The sequence below is a fragment of the Entelurus aequoreus genome, linkage group LG01 (assembly GCF_033978785.1).
Source record: "Entelurus aequoreus isolate RoL-2023_Sb linkage group LG01, RoL_Eaeq_v1.1, whole genome shotgun sequence".
In the NCBI taxonomy this organism is placed as follows: domain Eukaryota; kingdom Metazoa; phylum Chordata; class Actinopteri; order Syngnathiformes; family Syngnathidae; genus Entelurus; species Entelurus aequoreus.
In genome coordinates, this window is record NC_084731.1 from 94144885 (window position 1) to 94162873 (window position 17989).

General features: G+C 38.1%; 1 protein-coding gene across 2 annotated transcripts in view; it reads right to left on the reverse strand.

Moving 5' to 3' along the window:
* Window positions 1-16684, reverse strand: part of LOC133659759 (receptor tyrosine-protein kinase erbB-4-like) — a 173896-nt gene extending 157212 nt beyond the window's left edge. Inside the window, exons 1-3 of one of the 2 annotated variants that reach the window (XM_062062473.1) lie at window positions 16565-16684; window positions 16340-16438; window positions 8623-8808 (exon numbers count right to left, since the gene is read on the reverse strand). In XM_062062473.1, the coding sequence (XP_061918457.1) occupies window positions 8623-8808; window positions 16340-16345 (192 nt within the window). In that variant the 5' untranslated portion in view covers window positions 16346-16438; window positions 16565-16684. Of the gene's footprint in view, window positions 1-8622; window positions 8809-12412; window positions 12755-16339; window positions 16439-16564 lie in introns of those variants that run through there. The other variant, XM_062062465.1, reaches the window with a different exon arrangement.
* Window positions 16685-17989: the final 1305 nt, after the last annotated feature.

Genomic DNA, 17989 nt, shown 5'->3' on the forward strand with positions numbered 1-17989 from the left:
CCCCTGAGGCAGATGGCTCATGTAAAGAACGTTGGAAAATTTAAATAATAAAACTTGTAAAATAGTAAGAACCATGTGTAGAGATAAAGAATAAAATACAAGTAAGACGTATGAAGATTAAAAGAAAAAATTTAAAATAAAATAAAAAAAAATATATATATATATACACAGTATATATATATACATGTATATATACTGTATATATTATATATATATATATATATATATATATATATATATATATATATATATATATATATATATATATATATATATATATATATATATATATATATATATATATATATATATATATATATATATATATATATATATATATATATATATATATATATATATATGCATGCATACATATTACGCTCTACCACGGTATCGAGCACTATTTTTTTGGATAATCTAATTAAGACATATATATATATATATATATATATATATATACAGTAAATAAATAATACATAAATATAACTAAATAAAATATTGCATAACTAATAGGATAAAAAGTAAAATACAGATGACTTCAATAAAATAATTAATATCAGGTAAAAGCCAAATCAAAAAGTTAAAGTTAAAGTACCAATGATTGTCACACACACTAGGTGTGGTGAAATTTGTCCTCTGCATTTGACCCATCCCCTTGTTCACCCCCTGGGAGGTGAGGGGAGCAGTGGGAAACAGCGGTGATGTAACCCCCAATTCCAACCCTTGATGCTGAGTGCCAAACAGGGAGGTAATGGGTCCCATTTTTATAGTCTTTGGTATGACTCGGCCGGGGTTTGAACTCACAACCTACCGATCTCAGGGCGGATACTCTAACCACTAGGCCACTGAGTAGGTGGCCTAGTCAAAAGGTGGGTCTTAAGCCTGCTCTGAAAAACGTGATCGTTCTCTGCAGCCCTGAGGTCCTCCGACAAGCTGTTCCATAGACGGGGGCCACAATGGTGGAAAGATGCCATCCCGTGACTTTGTGTCCCGACTTTTGGAATAATTAGGAGATGAGTGCCGGAGGATCTCAGGGCCCGGGAAGTTTCATAGGGTAAAAGCAAATCTGAAAGATAAGAAGGCCCAATACCATAAAAACATTTATAAACCATAAGAAGAACCTTAACATTGATCCTGAAACACACGGGGAGCCAATGCAGAGATTTTAAAACTGGTGTAATGTGAGCCCGCCTTCTCGTCTTTGTCAGGACACGTGCTGCTGAATTATCACACGCATATTATCCACTAAAATATCAGTCAAAAAGTTCATGTGAAAATATATACCAGGGCTATTCCACTGGTTGCTCGGGGGCTAAATAACAATAACACCACACTGGCCCCCCCCCAAGTTCAGTTCAAAACTTGGGAGGCACACATTTTTGCAGCATCTTCCTAATTATACTAGAGTGCCCCCTGTTGTATAGAGGAACTTGGACCAGTATAAACACATTGGAAGATCTTTTCATGGATATTTTAACCTCCTAAAGGCCAGCGCCCACTTGTATTTTGCAAAATAGGGCTATTTTCTTCAGAAATGTGTAACTGATGGACACAAAAACAAACACCCACTGCAGAGGATGCTGGTTCACAAAATGAGAGTAATAGCGAAGAGAGAAGTATGGCCTCCCTGTCCTTAGTTTTCTGGAATTTTAGTTGAATAGCCCAGAGAAATAGCCCAGCACACTGCAAAAAGTCAGTGTTCAAAAACAAGAAAAAATGATACAAAAATGAGGGGTATTTTATTTGAACAAAGCAAAATTATCTGAAAATTTGGCTTGTCAAGACTTTCCAAAACAAGTAAAATGAGCTAACCTCAATGAACCCCAAAATACCTTAAAATAAGTATATTCTCACTTATAACAAGTGCACTTTTCTTGGTAGAAAAAAAAGAGACCTTTTTGCTCAATATGTTGAACAATATTCTTGAATGAAGTAAATGCTAGTGCCATTATCTTGACATAATGATATGCGCTCGGCATTACATTTCTTGAAACCAGCAAACTTATACTAAAAACTAATTTATTGTTCTTAATGGAAAGGCAACAAGGCAACCGCTTGTTACTCTCGGGGTGTACTAGCCGCTCAGGCAAATCATATGGTCTAAAAATGCATTTTTCCATCGATAACATGACATCATCGCGCCAAGTGCGTGCTCTTTTAGTCAATTAGTGCGCATATATACAGCCCGGCCCTGGCCAAAACATTTTGAATTGTAATTTTGAAGAATTCATCTAAATGTGCATGAACTATTTCTGTTCAAAATAGTTAGAAATGTCACATGTTAAATGTTTAAATATTAACTGTCAGTTTACTGTACTGTGCCAACTGTACTACTATATGAGTACGTATTTTCTATTGTTTCATTGAAAATAAAACAGCAAAGTCCATTTGGCTGTCATCTGTTTTAATTATGAGACAAAATTGTGTCAAAGTCATGATTTTTTTTTTCATGCTTGAAATAAGAAATTATTACTTTAAAAAAGTAGTTTTATACTTGTGAGTGTTGATGACACAGCTTTGCAACAGTTGATATTCTAGTTTCAAGCATGTTTTACTCAATATAGGTCATCAAATCTCAGCAACAAGCTGTAATATCTTACTGAGATCATTTAGGACCAAAACACTTACAGTCTAACATAAAATCTGCTTAGTGAGAAGAATTATCTTATCAGACAGAAAATAAGCAAATATACACCCTTATTTGAAATATTTAATATTACTTAGATTTCAGTTTTTGCAGTGCAGCTATATTGACTCGATGTCAGATTAGCTGCTAATTAGCTCATTTGCTTAATTAAAAAGTCCCTTTTTGTCCAGTCAGTCAGCCAGTGCAGGATGGCTTGACCAACAAGTGCAAAAAATTAGTTGCGATCAAGCGGTAAGCTTTCAGCATCTTACTATCCCCCCCATCACAGTTGCCACAATCGAATCCAATTACGGCACTAAGTACCCGCTTAAGTAACTTGCTATTCAGGCACTTAGATTCATTTGTCATGAGGGAATGAAGGGTTAAGCCCTTCCACGCGGACCTCATCAAATCCATCGCCTCACCCCCAAGTCGACAGAACCGACATGTCAAACCCAACAATGATGGCGAAATCAATCCGAGCACTAGGAAGGAATGTCTTTGAATTGATCCAGTATCCTGCAACCGTATTATAGTCTTGGTATAGTGGTACAACATTGAGAATTGATTCCACCATGTGGAACAGTTCAGTTCCACTAGCCACGTTATGGTTTTGGAACCATAAAGACTGAGCAGCGTGGGGTGTTGTCAAGATAGTGACAGCTGTGCAGCATCATACAAATAGCGGGACATGAGAAAAGTGCAACCCACAGACACATTCAACAAAGAAGGGGGACTTAGTGAAGGACACAAATGGAGGACACTCCAGCATTTTGTGTTATTTATTCTTGGATAGGTTGATTGGCAACACTAAATTGGCCCTAGTGTGTGAATGTTGTCTGTCTATCTGTGTTGGCCTTGTGATGAGGTGGCGACTTGTCCAGGGTGTACCCCGCCTTCCGCCCGAATGAGGCTGAGATAGGCTCCAGCACCCCCCGCGACCCCAAATTGGAGAAGCGGTAGAAAATGGATGGATGGATGTTGCTGTTTATTACAATAAAAACATATTCTAATTCCATTACTGTAGTTGCATGAAAGTGATGATTCTCTCTCAGGCACAACTGTAGGTCTGAGCCATTCCACCGAATTGGTGAAATTTGAATCCCTAAGAAATATATATTGTCTTCTACATTGTTTTGATTGGATAACTAATAAATACAATGTAAAATGTTCACTTAGACTTGGCCCCTTAAAGGCCTACTGAAATGATTTTTTTTTATTTAAACGGGGATAGCAGATCTATTCTATGTGTCATACTTGATCATTTCGCGATATTGCCATATTTTTGCTGAAAGGATTTAGTATAGAACAACGACGATAAAGATTGCAACTTTTGGTATCTGATAAAAAAAAGGCTTGCCCCTACCGGAAGTAGCGTGACGTAGTCAGTTGAACATATATGCAAAGTTCCCTATTGTTTACAATGATGGCCGCATGAAGTGAGAGAGATTCGGACCGAGAAAGCGACAATTTCCCCATTAATTTGAGCGAGGATGAAAGATTTGTGGATGAGTAAAGTGCAAGTGAAGGACTAGTGGGGAGTTTAAGCTATTCAGATAGGGAAGATGCTGTGAGAGCCGGGGGTGACCTGATATTCAGCTGGGAATGACTACAACAGTAAATAAACACAAGACATATATATACTCTATTAGCCACAACACAACCAGGCTTATATTTAATATGCCACAAATGAATCCTGCATAAAAACACCTGCGTGTTTGTTATGCTAGCTCCTAGCTCCTCTGCTAGCTCCTAGCTCCATAGAACACGCCAATACAATTCAAACACCTGATCAACACACACAATCACTCAGCCCAAAAGACCGTTCACCTAACCCAAGGTTCATAAAGCTTATATATTTAAAAAAAGTTACGTACATACGCAAAAAAAAGTTGCGCACATACGGTCAAGCGATCAAATGTTTAGAAGCCAAAGCTGCATACTCACAGTAGCACGTCTGCGTCTTTGTCATCCAAATCAAAGTAATCCTGGTAAGAGTCTGTGTTGTCCCAGTTCTCTACAGGCGTCTGTGTATCGAAGTCAAAAGTCCTCCTGGTTAGAGTCTCTGTTATCCGAGTTCTTCCATCTTGACTGCATCTTTCGGGAATGTAAACAAAGAAGCGCCGGCTGTGTACTGTTGTTGCTGACTACGTTCGAAAAATACATCCATTTCGCACCGACAACTTTCTTCTTTGCTTGCTCAGCTTCTTTCTCCATAATGCAATGAACATGATTGCAACAGATTCACGAACACAGATGTCCAGAATACTGTGGAATTATGAAATGAAAACAGAGCTTTTTCGTATTGGCTTCAATGTGGAAGGCATACCCGTGTTCGCCGGGCCACGTCACGTGCATACGTCATCCTCAGAGGCGTTTCGAACCGGAAGTTTAGCGGCAAATTTAAAATGTCACTTTATAAGTTAACCCGGCCGTATTGGCATGTGTTATAATGTTAAGATTTCATCATTGATATATAAACTATCAGACTGCGTGGTCGGTAGTAGTGGCTTTCAGTAGGCCTTTAATTCCAGTGAAAGGAACTTTGAATGCTCCAGGATACCAAAACATTTTAGACAATACCATGCTCCCAACCTTGTGGGAACAGTTTGGAGCGGGCCCCTTCCTCTTCCAACATGACTGTGCACCAGTACACAAAGCAAGGTCCATAAAGACATGAATGACAGAGTCTGGTGTGGATGAACTTGACTGGCCTGCACAGAGTCCTGACCTGAGCCCAATAGAACACCTTTGGGATGAATTAGAACGGCGACTTAGAGCCAGGCCTTCTCGACCAACATCGGTGATGTGACCTCACCAATGCACTTTTGGAAGAATGGTCGAACATTCCTCTAAACACACTCCGCAACCTTGTGGACAGCCTTCCCAGATGAGTTGAAGCTGTAATAGCTGCAAAAGGTGGACCCACATCATATTGAACCCTATGGGTTAGGAATGGGATGGCACTTCAAGTTCATATGTCAAGGCAAATACTTTTGGCAATATAGTGTAAGCATAATTTTTGTTGAAGCACTGTAATGTGCCTTTTGCCATCATGTTATTACCATAAATACAATGTGGCTATAATGTATGTATTGTATTGCTAATTGTATGGTAAAAACTCACGCTTGTTCCTCAAATGACTCATCTTCAGCAGTGGAATTTTGTGTAAAAATGAAATAAAGTTGGCTAAGATGGGCTAATAAACATTTTAAATACAGTAGTATATTATGTGTAGGTACAGTCGTGGTCAAAAGTTTACATACATTTGTAAATACAATAATGTCATGGCTGTCCTGAGTTTCCAATAATTTCTACAACTCTTATTTTTTTGTGATAGAGTGATTGCAGCACATACTTGTTGGTCACAAAAAAACATTCATGAAGTTTGGTTCTTTTATGAATTTATTATGGGTCTACTGAAAATGTGAGCAAATGTGCTGGGTCAAAAGTATACATACAGCAATGTTAATATTTGCTTACATGCCCCTTGGCAAGTTTCACTGCAATAAGGCGCTTTTGGTAGCCATCCACAAGCTTCTGGTTGAATTTTTGACCACTCTTCTTGACAAAAATTGGTGCAGTTCAGCTAAATTTGTTGGCTTTCTGACATGGACTTGTTTCTTCGGCATTGTCCACACGTTTAAGTCAGGACTTTGGGAAGGCCATTCTAAAACCTTAATTCTAGCCTGATTTAGCCATTCCTTTACCACTTTTGACGTGTGTTTGGGGTCATTGTCCTGTTGGAACACCCAACTGCGCCCAAGACCCAACCTCCGGGCTGAGGATTTTAGGTTGTCCTGAAGAATTTGGAGGTGATCCTCCTTTTTCATTGTCCCATTTACTCTCTGTAAAGCACCAGTTGCATTGGCAGCAAAACAGGCCCAGAGCATAAAATACTACCACCACCATGTCAATGTGTGGACTTTGCGTTGTTTTGTTTTCCCGGAATGCAAAGGAAAGTTGGCGCGGGCAAGGCGTGAATGTTTGAGTTTGAGTTTGAGTTTGAGTTTATTTGGAACATGCAAGCACATACAACATGATACATCACAATTTCCAGTTTCTCTTTTCAACATGTTCGAAAAGGAGTAGGAAGAAGCAGAGCTTATTTAATCCTACCCCTTTTCTTTACATAACAGTTGCTAAAACTTTTTGTTCACTTCCTGTTCACAATTTATTCACAATAAACTCCATAAGTAATCACTATAAAAATAAATACATAAATAATAGTAAGAATTTAATAATAATAATTGGTGAAGTAAGTCATATTTCATATGATGAGATAAGTAAGATTACTTTAAGAATGAATGAATGGATGGATGAAATAAATTGAGAATATTTATCAGTAAAAGTAAAGGCAACAAACAAATTGTGCGATTAAAACAACATTTATACATGATTAATGCAATATTTTTTGTGATTAATTGCATGAGTTAAAGTTGGATGATATTAACTGTGTCCACGTGTTACATCTTGTTTTCTCACACTAAACTATAACCTGCTACCCAAGAATATACAACAATTCTTCTCAAAAAAAGAGGAGAAATATAATCTTAGAGAAAAACGTAATTTAAAACATTTGTTTGCACGTACAACACTTAAGACCTTCAGTATATCAGTATGTGGAATTAAATTATGGAATGGATTAAGCAAAGCAATCAAACAATGTACTAATATGATACACTTCAAGAAACTCTTCAAACTTAAAGTGTTTACAAAGTACAAAGAAGAAGAACCATGACAAACATTCTCAATTTATTTCATCCATCCATTCATTCATTCTTAAAGTAATCTTACTTATCTCATCATATGAAATATGACTTACTTCACCAATTATTATTATTAAATTCTTACTATTATTTATTTATTTATTTTTATTGTGATTACTTATGGAGTTTATTGTGAAAAAATTGTGAACAGGAAGTGAACAAAAAGTTTTGCAACTGTTATGTAAAGAAAAGGGGGTAGGATTAAATAAGCTCTGCTTCTTCCTACTCCTTTTCGAACATGTTGAAAAGAGAAACTGGAAATTGTGATGTATCATGTTGTATGCTTGCATGTTCGAAATAAACTCAAACTCAACTCAACACTTCTGAGTCTAATTTGCAAGTAAGCATTTATTCATTAGCCAAAGTCAGGAAGTAGTTTTTAACATTAAGGTAAATGTGCCAGTCTTGTCTTTGTCGCGTCCTACAAAGCGTTTATACTGTAAGTATTGTACTTTTTACGTAAGTACATCTTTTATTTTAAACGGAAACAGAAAAAAGGAAGCAAACAAAAGGCGCACACAATGGCGGAGACAAACTTGACTAATGAAACCAAAAGACTAGCACAAAGGCAATTAACTATGAACACGAAACAAAAACACCTACTGTGGCATGGCATGAAGCATGAACTATAGTAGACAGGAATATCATGGGTAGCAGAGGTAGTATGGATGGATAGATAATGTCACCAGGATGATCAGCAGAAACAGACAGGCTTAAATAGCAGTGACATGATTAGTGAGACAGGTGCGTGACATGACAGGTGAAAACTAATGGGTTGCTATGGTGACAAAACAAACAAGAGTGCACAAAGAGTCCAAAAACAAAACCGAACATGACTAAAACAAAAACATGATCAACAGACATGACACACCATGCTTGACGGTAGGCCTGGTGTTCCTGGGATTAAAGGCCTGACCTTTTCTCCTCCAAACATATTGCTGGGTATTGTGGCCAAACAGCTCAATTTTTGTTTGTGACCAACAAGTATGTGCTCCAATTACTCTATCACAAAAACAATAAGAGTTGTAGAAATTATTGGAAACTCAAGACAGCCATGACATTATGTTCTTTACAAGTGTGTGTCAACTTTTGACCACGACTGTACCACATGATGTGTTTTGGTACTGCAGTGTGAGGGTGCCAAAAAGTGGCGCGGACCAACTATTCCGGCCAACGCACACAAACCAAATACCACAGAAAGAGCGTTTCATCTCGATTGCCACCCACCTTTGCGATTTGGACGCACCAGTTGAGCAGCAGCTGCGACCCGATGTTGTCCTTATGCTCGTGCACGTAGTCGAGGAGGCAGCCGTGTGGCATAAGCTGCGTGACCAGCTGGATGGTAGGGCTCAGGCAGACGCCCAGCAGGCGCACTAGGTGAGGGTGCTCCATGCTGGCCATGATCAGAGCCTCCTGGGTGAAACACAAAAAGGGACTTAGAGGACTGGAGCGCCGAACGGAACATAAAGAGATGCTCCGATTCAACCCATTTGTTGGTGTAACGGCGTATTTATCAACAAGTATCAGTCTATTTTTCCCTTGTTGAGGCTCAGATCCTGCATGCCTATCAATTAAACATGGTTTTCTCGTGCACTGTGTTCCAACTGGAGGTGGAGTTGGATGCATAACTTAAGACTTAGCGGGTTGCTGGCTATATTTGCATGCAGGATATGTCCGTGGAGTATTTCTCACAGTTGAGAAAACACTGCAGAGAGCCTCTTCAAAAGCTGCCGCAGATATGGCCCTTTTTTTCATCTATATTTCACACAGAGGTTCCCTAAATGTTGTGGCAGCACAATTGAATGTAGGCCGTGCACATCTGAATGAGCTCCGTGCACCTTTCACCTCAGCGTACGCAGGAGAGGTGTCGTAAATATGGAAACTCGAGCGGAAGATTAATTATAAACAGCATGGGCGCTACAAGCCAGGGAGACACTTTGATTTATAAGTGGTGCCACTATATTAAAACCACCGACTCCCACCCACGCATTTTGCTACGCCAAGTAGTCTGGACTGGAGCCTGCAGTGCCTCAGACTGGAAGTCTCTCCAGAGAGTGGTGAGGACGGCGGAAAAGATCATCAGGACTCCTCTTCCTCCTCTACAGGAGATCACAAAAAGCCGCTGCCTGACCAGGGCTCAGAAAATCTGCAGAGACTCCTCCCACCCCCACCAAGGACTGTTTTCATTGCTGGACTCTAGAAAGAAGTTCCGCAGCCTCCGTAGCAGAACCTCCAGGTGCTGTAACAGCTTATTCTCTCAGGCCGTAAGACTCTTGAACGCATCATAATAATACCCTCAATTCCCCCCTAAAAACGGATTAACTGGCTGGAATATAAAGACAATATAACATACATCCATAAACATGGATGCATATTCAAAAGTGCAATATATTTATCTGTACAGTAATCTATTTATTTACACTACCGTTGAAAAGTTTGGGGTCACCCAAACAATTTTGTGGAATAGCTTTCATTTCTAAGAACAAGAATAGACTGTCGAGTTTCAGATGAAAGTTCTCTTTTTCTGGTCATTTTGAGCGTTTAATTGACCCCACAAATGTGATGCTCCAGAAACTCAATCTGCTCAAAGGAAGGTCAGTTTTGTAGCTTCTGTAACGAGCTAAACTGATTTCAGATGTGTGAACATGATTGCACAAGGGTTTTCTAATCATCAATTAGCCTTCTGAGCCAATGAGCAAACACATTGTACCATTAGAACACTGGAGTGATAGTTGCTGGAAATGAGCCTCTATACACCTATGTAGATATTGCACCAAAACCCAGACATTTGCAGCTAGAATAGTCATTTACCACATTAGCAATGTATAGAGTGTATTTCTTTAAAGTTAAGACTAGTTTAAAGTTATCTTCATTGAAAAGTACAGTGCTTTTCCTTCAAAAATAAGGACATTTCAATGTGACCCCAAACTTTTGAACGGTAGTGTATATCTGCACCTTATTGCTCTTCTATCCTGCACCACCATGAGCTAACGCAACGACATTTCGTTCTTATCTGTACTGTAAAGTTCAAATTTGAATGACAATAAAAAGGAAGTCTACGTCTAAGTCTAAGTCTAGTCCAGGGGTGTCCAAAGTGCGGCCCGCAGCTCGATTTTTATTGGCCCGCGACACATTCTATAGACCAGGGGTGTCCAAACTTTTTCAACTGAGGGCCGCACACGGAAAAATTAAAGCATGCGAGGGCAATTTTTATATTTTTCATTTTCAAACCATAACAAAATATATGGATTTTGTTTGTTTTTTACCTTAGGGCTCCCGGGGACCATACAGGGTCTAAGTCATTAACATGTTAAAAACAAGTTTTTTATTTATTTAAACGCTTGCAGTAAATCTCTACAGTATATCAACTACAGGTTGATATAAAGTTAAAAAAACCAAAAAGGTTTTATGCCTTTTCTGTCAAAGACAACTTTGTTTTTTATAATAAAACTGAAATATGCAGTATTTTCCCCACTACGAAAAACATTCAGAAAGCAATGTTTGATGTGAAGTAATTAGAGCCTTAAAAAGATCAATAATGCAGGACACCAATTCATTATTATTTTTGAGTAATCACAGTGAAAAGATAAATAAAATCTCATTAAATATATTTGGGATCCAAAAGGTGCCCCACTCATAAAGTGATACATTTATATTCGTTTTTTTTTACTTTCAACACTTAAGTTACGAGATCAACTTCAGATATATCTGTCCATTTTACATTTGAACTATCATTTTGTTTGTTTTATGCTCTTTTGTCAAAGAAAACGTTGATGTTTTTGTATGGCAACCACACAATATATGCAATATTTCCCACATAAAACATTTTAAAGCGAAACATTAGAAATAATTGAAGCCTTGACTAGGTCAATAATTCATTATAACCATGTTTTTTTTTTTTTGTTGAGCAAAGGCAAAAAAAAGAAAAATAAAGACAGACAAAAGGAAAAAACAACAGCCTGCATGGCAGCTTTGTGTCAACATTGCAACATTTTCTAGTTAGATTTTTTTTTAAAATTTTTGCAATAGCATTTCCAGAATGTGTGGCGGGCCGGTAAACAATTAGCTGCGGCCGCAAATGGCCCCCGGGCCGCACTTTGGACCCCCCTGCTATACACAAACTAAACAGGTCCCAAATCAGAACAAAAAACTCAATCAATCAAATTAGAACAAAAAACTATGATAAATTCAACGGCACCAAATCCCCCCAAAAATGGGACCTGAAAACCAAAATGGCCGACAACCTGAGCCTCTTACTGGATGAGAGGTCTTTGATTATTTCCGTATGTCCTGTCATGATGAAAAAGTTGCTAGAATAATTATGTATATATTATCATCATAACTTTATGCTTAAGGGCCGTTGCTATAAATTATTGTCAATTGTGCTGAAGTGGTATTTTTGTATCTCTGCAAAGCTGGCAATCCAAAAGATTGCCAGTCGTCTTTATCAGTGTTGTGTCCAGACTCGGCCTGCTGACTGCCAAGGCCGAACACCGCCGTGACGCAGACAGAGCAGAGACAAGGCGATATGACCTGCGTCAATTAATTTTTATTCTATAATCATATATTGTGTCTAACTGGAGTTGTCGAGATTACCCCCTTCCCTCAGCGACAGCTTCAGTGATGTAACAGGGACCTTCCAAATAAATAGAGGAGGCGTGCGGGTTTGACTTTTAGAACGTAGTTTGGATCTGTAACTAGAATACAGCCCAAAACACGTGTCTCCTCATGAGCTAAATTGAACTCTGTCTCTGCATGATTCCTTGCTTCTTGTCTGATAACACTGCAAAAACTGAAATCTAAGTAAGATGAAATATCTCAAATAAGGGTGATACCGTATTTCCTTGAATAGCCGCAGGGGCGCTAATTAATTTAAAACCTCTTCTCACTCCTGCGGTTACCAAAACCATGCGGAATGAGCAAGCATGCTCTAATTATTTTAAAACCTCTTCTCACTCCGGCGCATACCTTATCATGAAAAACACATTTAATAAAAAAAACGTTATTATGATCTTACCTTTACTTGTAGATGGGTCCATGTGCAGCTGCTTCTGATCAAAGGCAGTCTTTCTCATCTTTCTTCAATTTTAAAAGTCTCTGGAGATATTCCTTTAATTATTACCTCCTGCTTCGATTGAAAGTCCAGTTTAGAAAACGGTTTTATTTTAGATATGTAATCCTCCATGTTAAAAGTGCAAGCAAACAATTGCTGCATGCTTGCTGCTTGTTGTCTTCTTCTGCAGTACCTGTCTCCTGCAGTACTGGTAGTCGCAAGAAGGATCACTAGCGCCCTCTACCACCTGGAGGCGGGAGTCATTTAATGACTCATATTTGACCCGGCGGAAGTGCCAAGCATGCGTTAATTATTTTGCGAAACGAGTTTGACCCGGCTGTAATTCTAGGCAGGCGAATACTATATTCCCGGCGCCAATTCAAGGAAATACGGTATTTGCTTATTTTTTGTCTAAGATAATTCTTCTCACTTAGCAGATTTTATGTTAGAGTGTTTTACTTGTTTTAAGGGTTTTGGTCCTAAATGATCTCAGTAAGATATTACAGCTTGTTGCTGAGATTTGATGACCTATATTGAGTAAAACATGCTTGAAACTAGAATATCAACTGTTGCAAAGCTGTGTCATCAACACTCACAAGTATAAAACCACTTTTTTAAAGTAATAATTTCTTACTTAAAGCATGACAAAAAAATCATGATGCCAAGCGCATGTCATAAAGTCAAGATAATGGCACAAGCATTTACCTAATTTAAGAATATTTTTCAACGTATTGAGCAAAAAGGTCTTTTTTTTCTACCAAGAAAAGTGCACTTGTTATTAGTGAGAATATACTTATTTTAAGGTATTTTTGGGTTCATTGAGGTTAGCTAATTTTACTCGTTTTGGAAAGTCTTGACAAGCTGAATTTTCTTGTTCTATTGGCAGATAATTTTGCTTAGTTCAAATAAAATACCCCTCATTTTTGTATTTTTTTTTCCTTCTTTTTGAACACTGACTTTTAGGGGTGTAATAGATGTCGTCAGTGTTTGAACCTGACAAAAGTGTACAAATTTGAGTGTACTAAAGCCCTCAAAAGCGTTTTAGTTGACGGTATAATAGCAATATGAGTAAATGCAAGCTTACTTTAGAGCACAGTTAACATAAATACAAATAAAATCATTTTTAAAATAATCATGAACGATTTTATTGCTTTGTTGTCTAAAACACAAAGCTCACTGCAAAAACTGAAATCTAAGTAAGATTAAATATCTCAAATAAGGGTGATATTTGCTTATTTTCTGTCTGATAAAATAATTCTTCTCACTAAGCAGATTTTATGTTAGACTGTTTTACTTGTTTTAAGTATTTTGGTCCTAAATGATCTCAGTAAGATATTACAGCTTGTTGCTGAGATTTGATGACCTATATTGAGTAAAACATGCTTGAAACTAGAATATCAACTGTTGCAAAGCTGTGTCATCAACACTCACAAGTATAAAACCACTTTTTTAAAGTAATAATTTCTTACTTAAAGCATGACAAAAAAATCATGATGCCGAGTGCATATCATTATGTCAAGATAATGGCACTAGCATTTACCTAATTTAAGAATATTTTTCAACGTATTGAGCAAAAAGGTCTCTTTTTTTTCTACCAAGAAAAGTGCACTTGTTATTAGTGAGAATATACTTATTTTAAGGTATTTTTGGGTTCATTGGGTTAGCTAACTTCACTCGTTTTGGTAAGTCTTGACAAGCCGAATTTTCTTGTTCTATCGGCAGATAATTTTGCTTAGTCCAAATAAAATACCACTAATTTTTTATTTTTTTTTATTGTTTTTGAACACTGACTTTTTGCAGTGTAATAGATGTCATCAGTGTTTGAACCTGACAAAAGTGTACAAATCTGAGTGTACTAAATCCCTCAAAAGCGTTTTAGTTGACAGTATTATAGCAATATTAGTACCGTATTTTTCGGACTATAAGTCACAGTTTTTTTCATAGTTTGGCCGGAGGTGCGACTTATACTCAGGAGCCACTTATGTGTGAAATTATGAACACATTAGCGTAAAATATCAAATAATATTATTAATCTCATTCACGTAAGAGACTAGACGTATAAGATTTCATGGGATTTAGCGATTAGGAGTGACAGATTGTTTGGTAAACGTATAGCATGTTCTATATGTTATAGTTATTTGAATGACTCTTACCATAATATGTTACGTTAACATACCAGGCACGTTCTCAGTTGGTTATTTATGCCTCATATAACGTACACTTATTCAGCCTGTTGTTCACTATTCTTTATTTATTTTAAATTGCCTTTCAAATGTCTATTCTTGGTGTTGGCTTTTATCAAATAAATGTCCCCCAAAAATGCGACTTATATGTTTTTTTCCTTCTTTATTATGCATTTTCGGCCGGTGCGACTTATACTCCGAAAAATACGGTAAGTATATTCTCACTAATAACAAGTGCACTTTTCTTGGTAGAAGAAAAATGACACCTGTTTGCTCAACATGTTGAAAAATATTCTTAAATTAAGTGAATGCTAGTGCCATTATCTTGACATAATGATATGCACTCGGCATCATGAGTTTTTTTTTCATGCTGGAAGTAAGAAATGATTACTTTAAAAAAGTAGTTTTATACTTGTGAGTGTTGATGACACAGCAACAGTTGATATTCTAGTTTCAAGCATGTTTTACTCAATATAGGTCATCAAATCTCAGCAACAAGCTGTAATATCTTACTGAGATCATTTAGGACCAAAACCCTTAAAACAAGTAAAACACTCTAACATAAAATCTGCTTAGTGAAAATAATTATTTTATCAGACAGAAAAGAAGCAAATATCACTCTTATTTGAGATATTTAATTTGACTTAGATTTCAGTTTTTGCAGTGTAAAATCATTATTAAAATAATCATGAATGATTTTATTGCTTTGTTGTCCAAGCTAAGATGTAGATGTTCACCTACATTGAGTATTTTTCGTATACAAAACGTATAAAAGTGGCCCTCGCATCCTTCAATTTGTCTCTACGTGGCCCTCGCTGGAAAATGTTTGGACACCTCTGGTCTAGTCGAGCGCGCTTCTTATGCAATATGCGGCGCTGAACTCGTACTTTCTACCAGCGTGTGTGTGTGTGTGTGTGTATGAACGGGTGCCGTGCGAGTGCTGCGGTGTGTTTTGCTTTCTTTCCCCTCTTCCTGAACATTGACCTCCATTACTGCCAGCTGACCCTCTTTCCACTTTAACTCACTTTTCTCCTTCCCCACGTATGCCGGCATCCAAAGACGTTGAATAAGTGCACTATTACACTTTTGCATTTCCCATATCTAATAATCAACCTGGTCACTCACGTTCGCATATCTGCCGACGCAAGCGAATCACGCCGCCGCCGCCTGGGGAACGTTTTGTTGTTGTCGAGTTTGTATGTGTGTGTGTATGTGTGTGTGTGCATGGGTGAGCGTGTGCGCTCGGAGCTGGCGCACCAGTGGCTGGCTTCCCAGTGGCGAGGCGTGAGCCTGCCTTTAGATTGCTGTTTAACAAGCCGACAGAGCGAGAATATTGGCTCTGGATGGACGGAGAATCCCGCTGGGAGAAACAAGGAGAAAAGGAGAGAGGGAGGATAAAGGAGAGGAGAGGCAGGAGGTGAAGGGACTACCGAAATGGGAGCAGTGAAATCAAGAGGGTGTGAAGAGAAAAATTGGTAAAAGAGAGGGAAAAGAGTGGTGGTAAGAGGTGATAAAAGCTAAAAACTTCCCGAGTCTGGCTGAACTCCGGAGAAGCCACATATCATAAACAAGTGGTGTTTTTAATAGGCCTCATGCAGTCTTGGCAGTTCTTTTTTTTTATCCCTAAGATGCTACTTTCATTAAAAAAAAAAAAAAATGACGGCCATGTGTGCAATCCAACAAAGTGGCAGGCGACAGGAATACGCACGTCCATGAACTCCACGTTGGCTTTGGGACCCGTGGTCTCGTTCAGGATTTTAATAGCCACCGGGATCTTCACCGTCTCACCTTCTGGGACCCAGATGCCCTAGAAAATGAAGCAATTACTATAAATGTATGACTCCGGCTTTCGATAAACATTTCAATTTGAACGCTGCCAAGTACACAAATCAGCTGGTAGCGGGGTTTAAATTTGGGCTCCCGGTTCACTTACCTTGTAGACGGTCCCAAAAGCCCCCGAGCCTAGAATCTTGACCCTCTTCAACTCCGTCTCCTTCAGGATGCGCAGCTGGGCCTGGTTGGGGGCTGTCCCACTGGGGGTCAAGGGCTCCACCAGCTGTCAAAAACATTGATTGATTGATTGAGAAGTTTATTGACATCTTAAAGAATTGAATCCATGTAATGCTTTAAAAAAAAGGCAAATGGATGGCACAAAAAGCCAAAAGGCTTGTTTCCATTGTGGCCCATTAAATATTCATCACATTTGATACATTCAATAATAAAAGATATATAACCTGTAACATGCATATAAAAAAAATACGTTAAAAAAATTGATAAATTATGTACATATTACCGTATTTTTCGGACTATACACTACCGTTCAAAAGTTTGGGGTCACCCAAACAATTTTACCATACCATACCATACCAACTTTATTTATAAAGCCCTTTAAAAACAACCACAGTTGAAAAACAAAGGGCTGTACACCACAAAGAAATAAAGGCAAAGGACAGACTAAAAAATAAAATTTAAAACAGAAGTAAAATACACATTAAAAAAGCATATACAAAATTACCCTAAGAACAATTTTGTTAGATAAAAAGCAGTTAAAAAAGTTAAAAGTTAAAAACAGTTTAAAGTCTTTTTAAAACATTTTGTGGAATAGCCTTCATTTCTAAGAACAAGAATAGACTGTCGACTTTCAGATGAAAGTTCTCTTTTTCTGGCCACTTCGAGCGTTTACCGTAATTTCCGGACTATAAGCCGCACCTGACTATAAGCCGCACCAGCTAAATTTAGGGGAACATACAGATTGCTCCATATATAAGCCGCACCCGACTATAAGCCGCAGGGTTTTGATGTGTAATTAGCGTAGTATATAGGGGTTCCTGCTACCACGGAGGGGATTGTCGGGACAGAGATGACTGTTTGGGAACGCAAAGCGTCCCATTTATTAACAATAAATCTTTCAATCATTCAATCAAACTTTCACATCTTTGACATGGCGAACAGCATTCGTGCAGAGTACAAATAATACAACGGTGCAAAGTAATACAAAGTGCTCACCTGTACGTTATCAAAATAACCAGCCTACCGGTATATGAAAAGTCAGTCTTTAATCATTGTGTCATCGTCTTCCTCCTGCGTACTAAAACCACCGAAATCCTCTTCGTCGGTGTCGGAGAAGAACAGGCCGTAAATAAGCCGCACCCTTGTATAAGCCGCAGGGACCAGAACGAGGGGAAAAAGTAGCGGCTTATAGTCCGGAAATTACGGTAATTGACCCCACAAATGTGATGCTCCAGAAACTCAATCTGCTCAAAGGAAGGTCAGTTTTGTAGCTTCTGTAACGAGCTAAACTGTTTTCAGATGTGTGAACATGATTGCACAAGGGTTTTCTAATCATCAATTAGCCTTC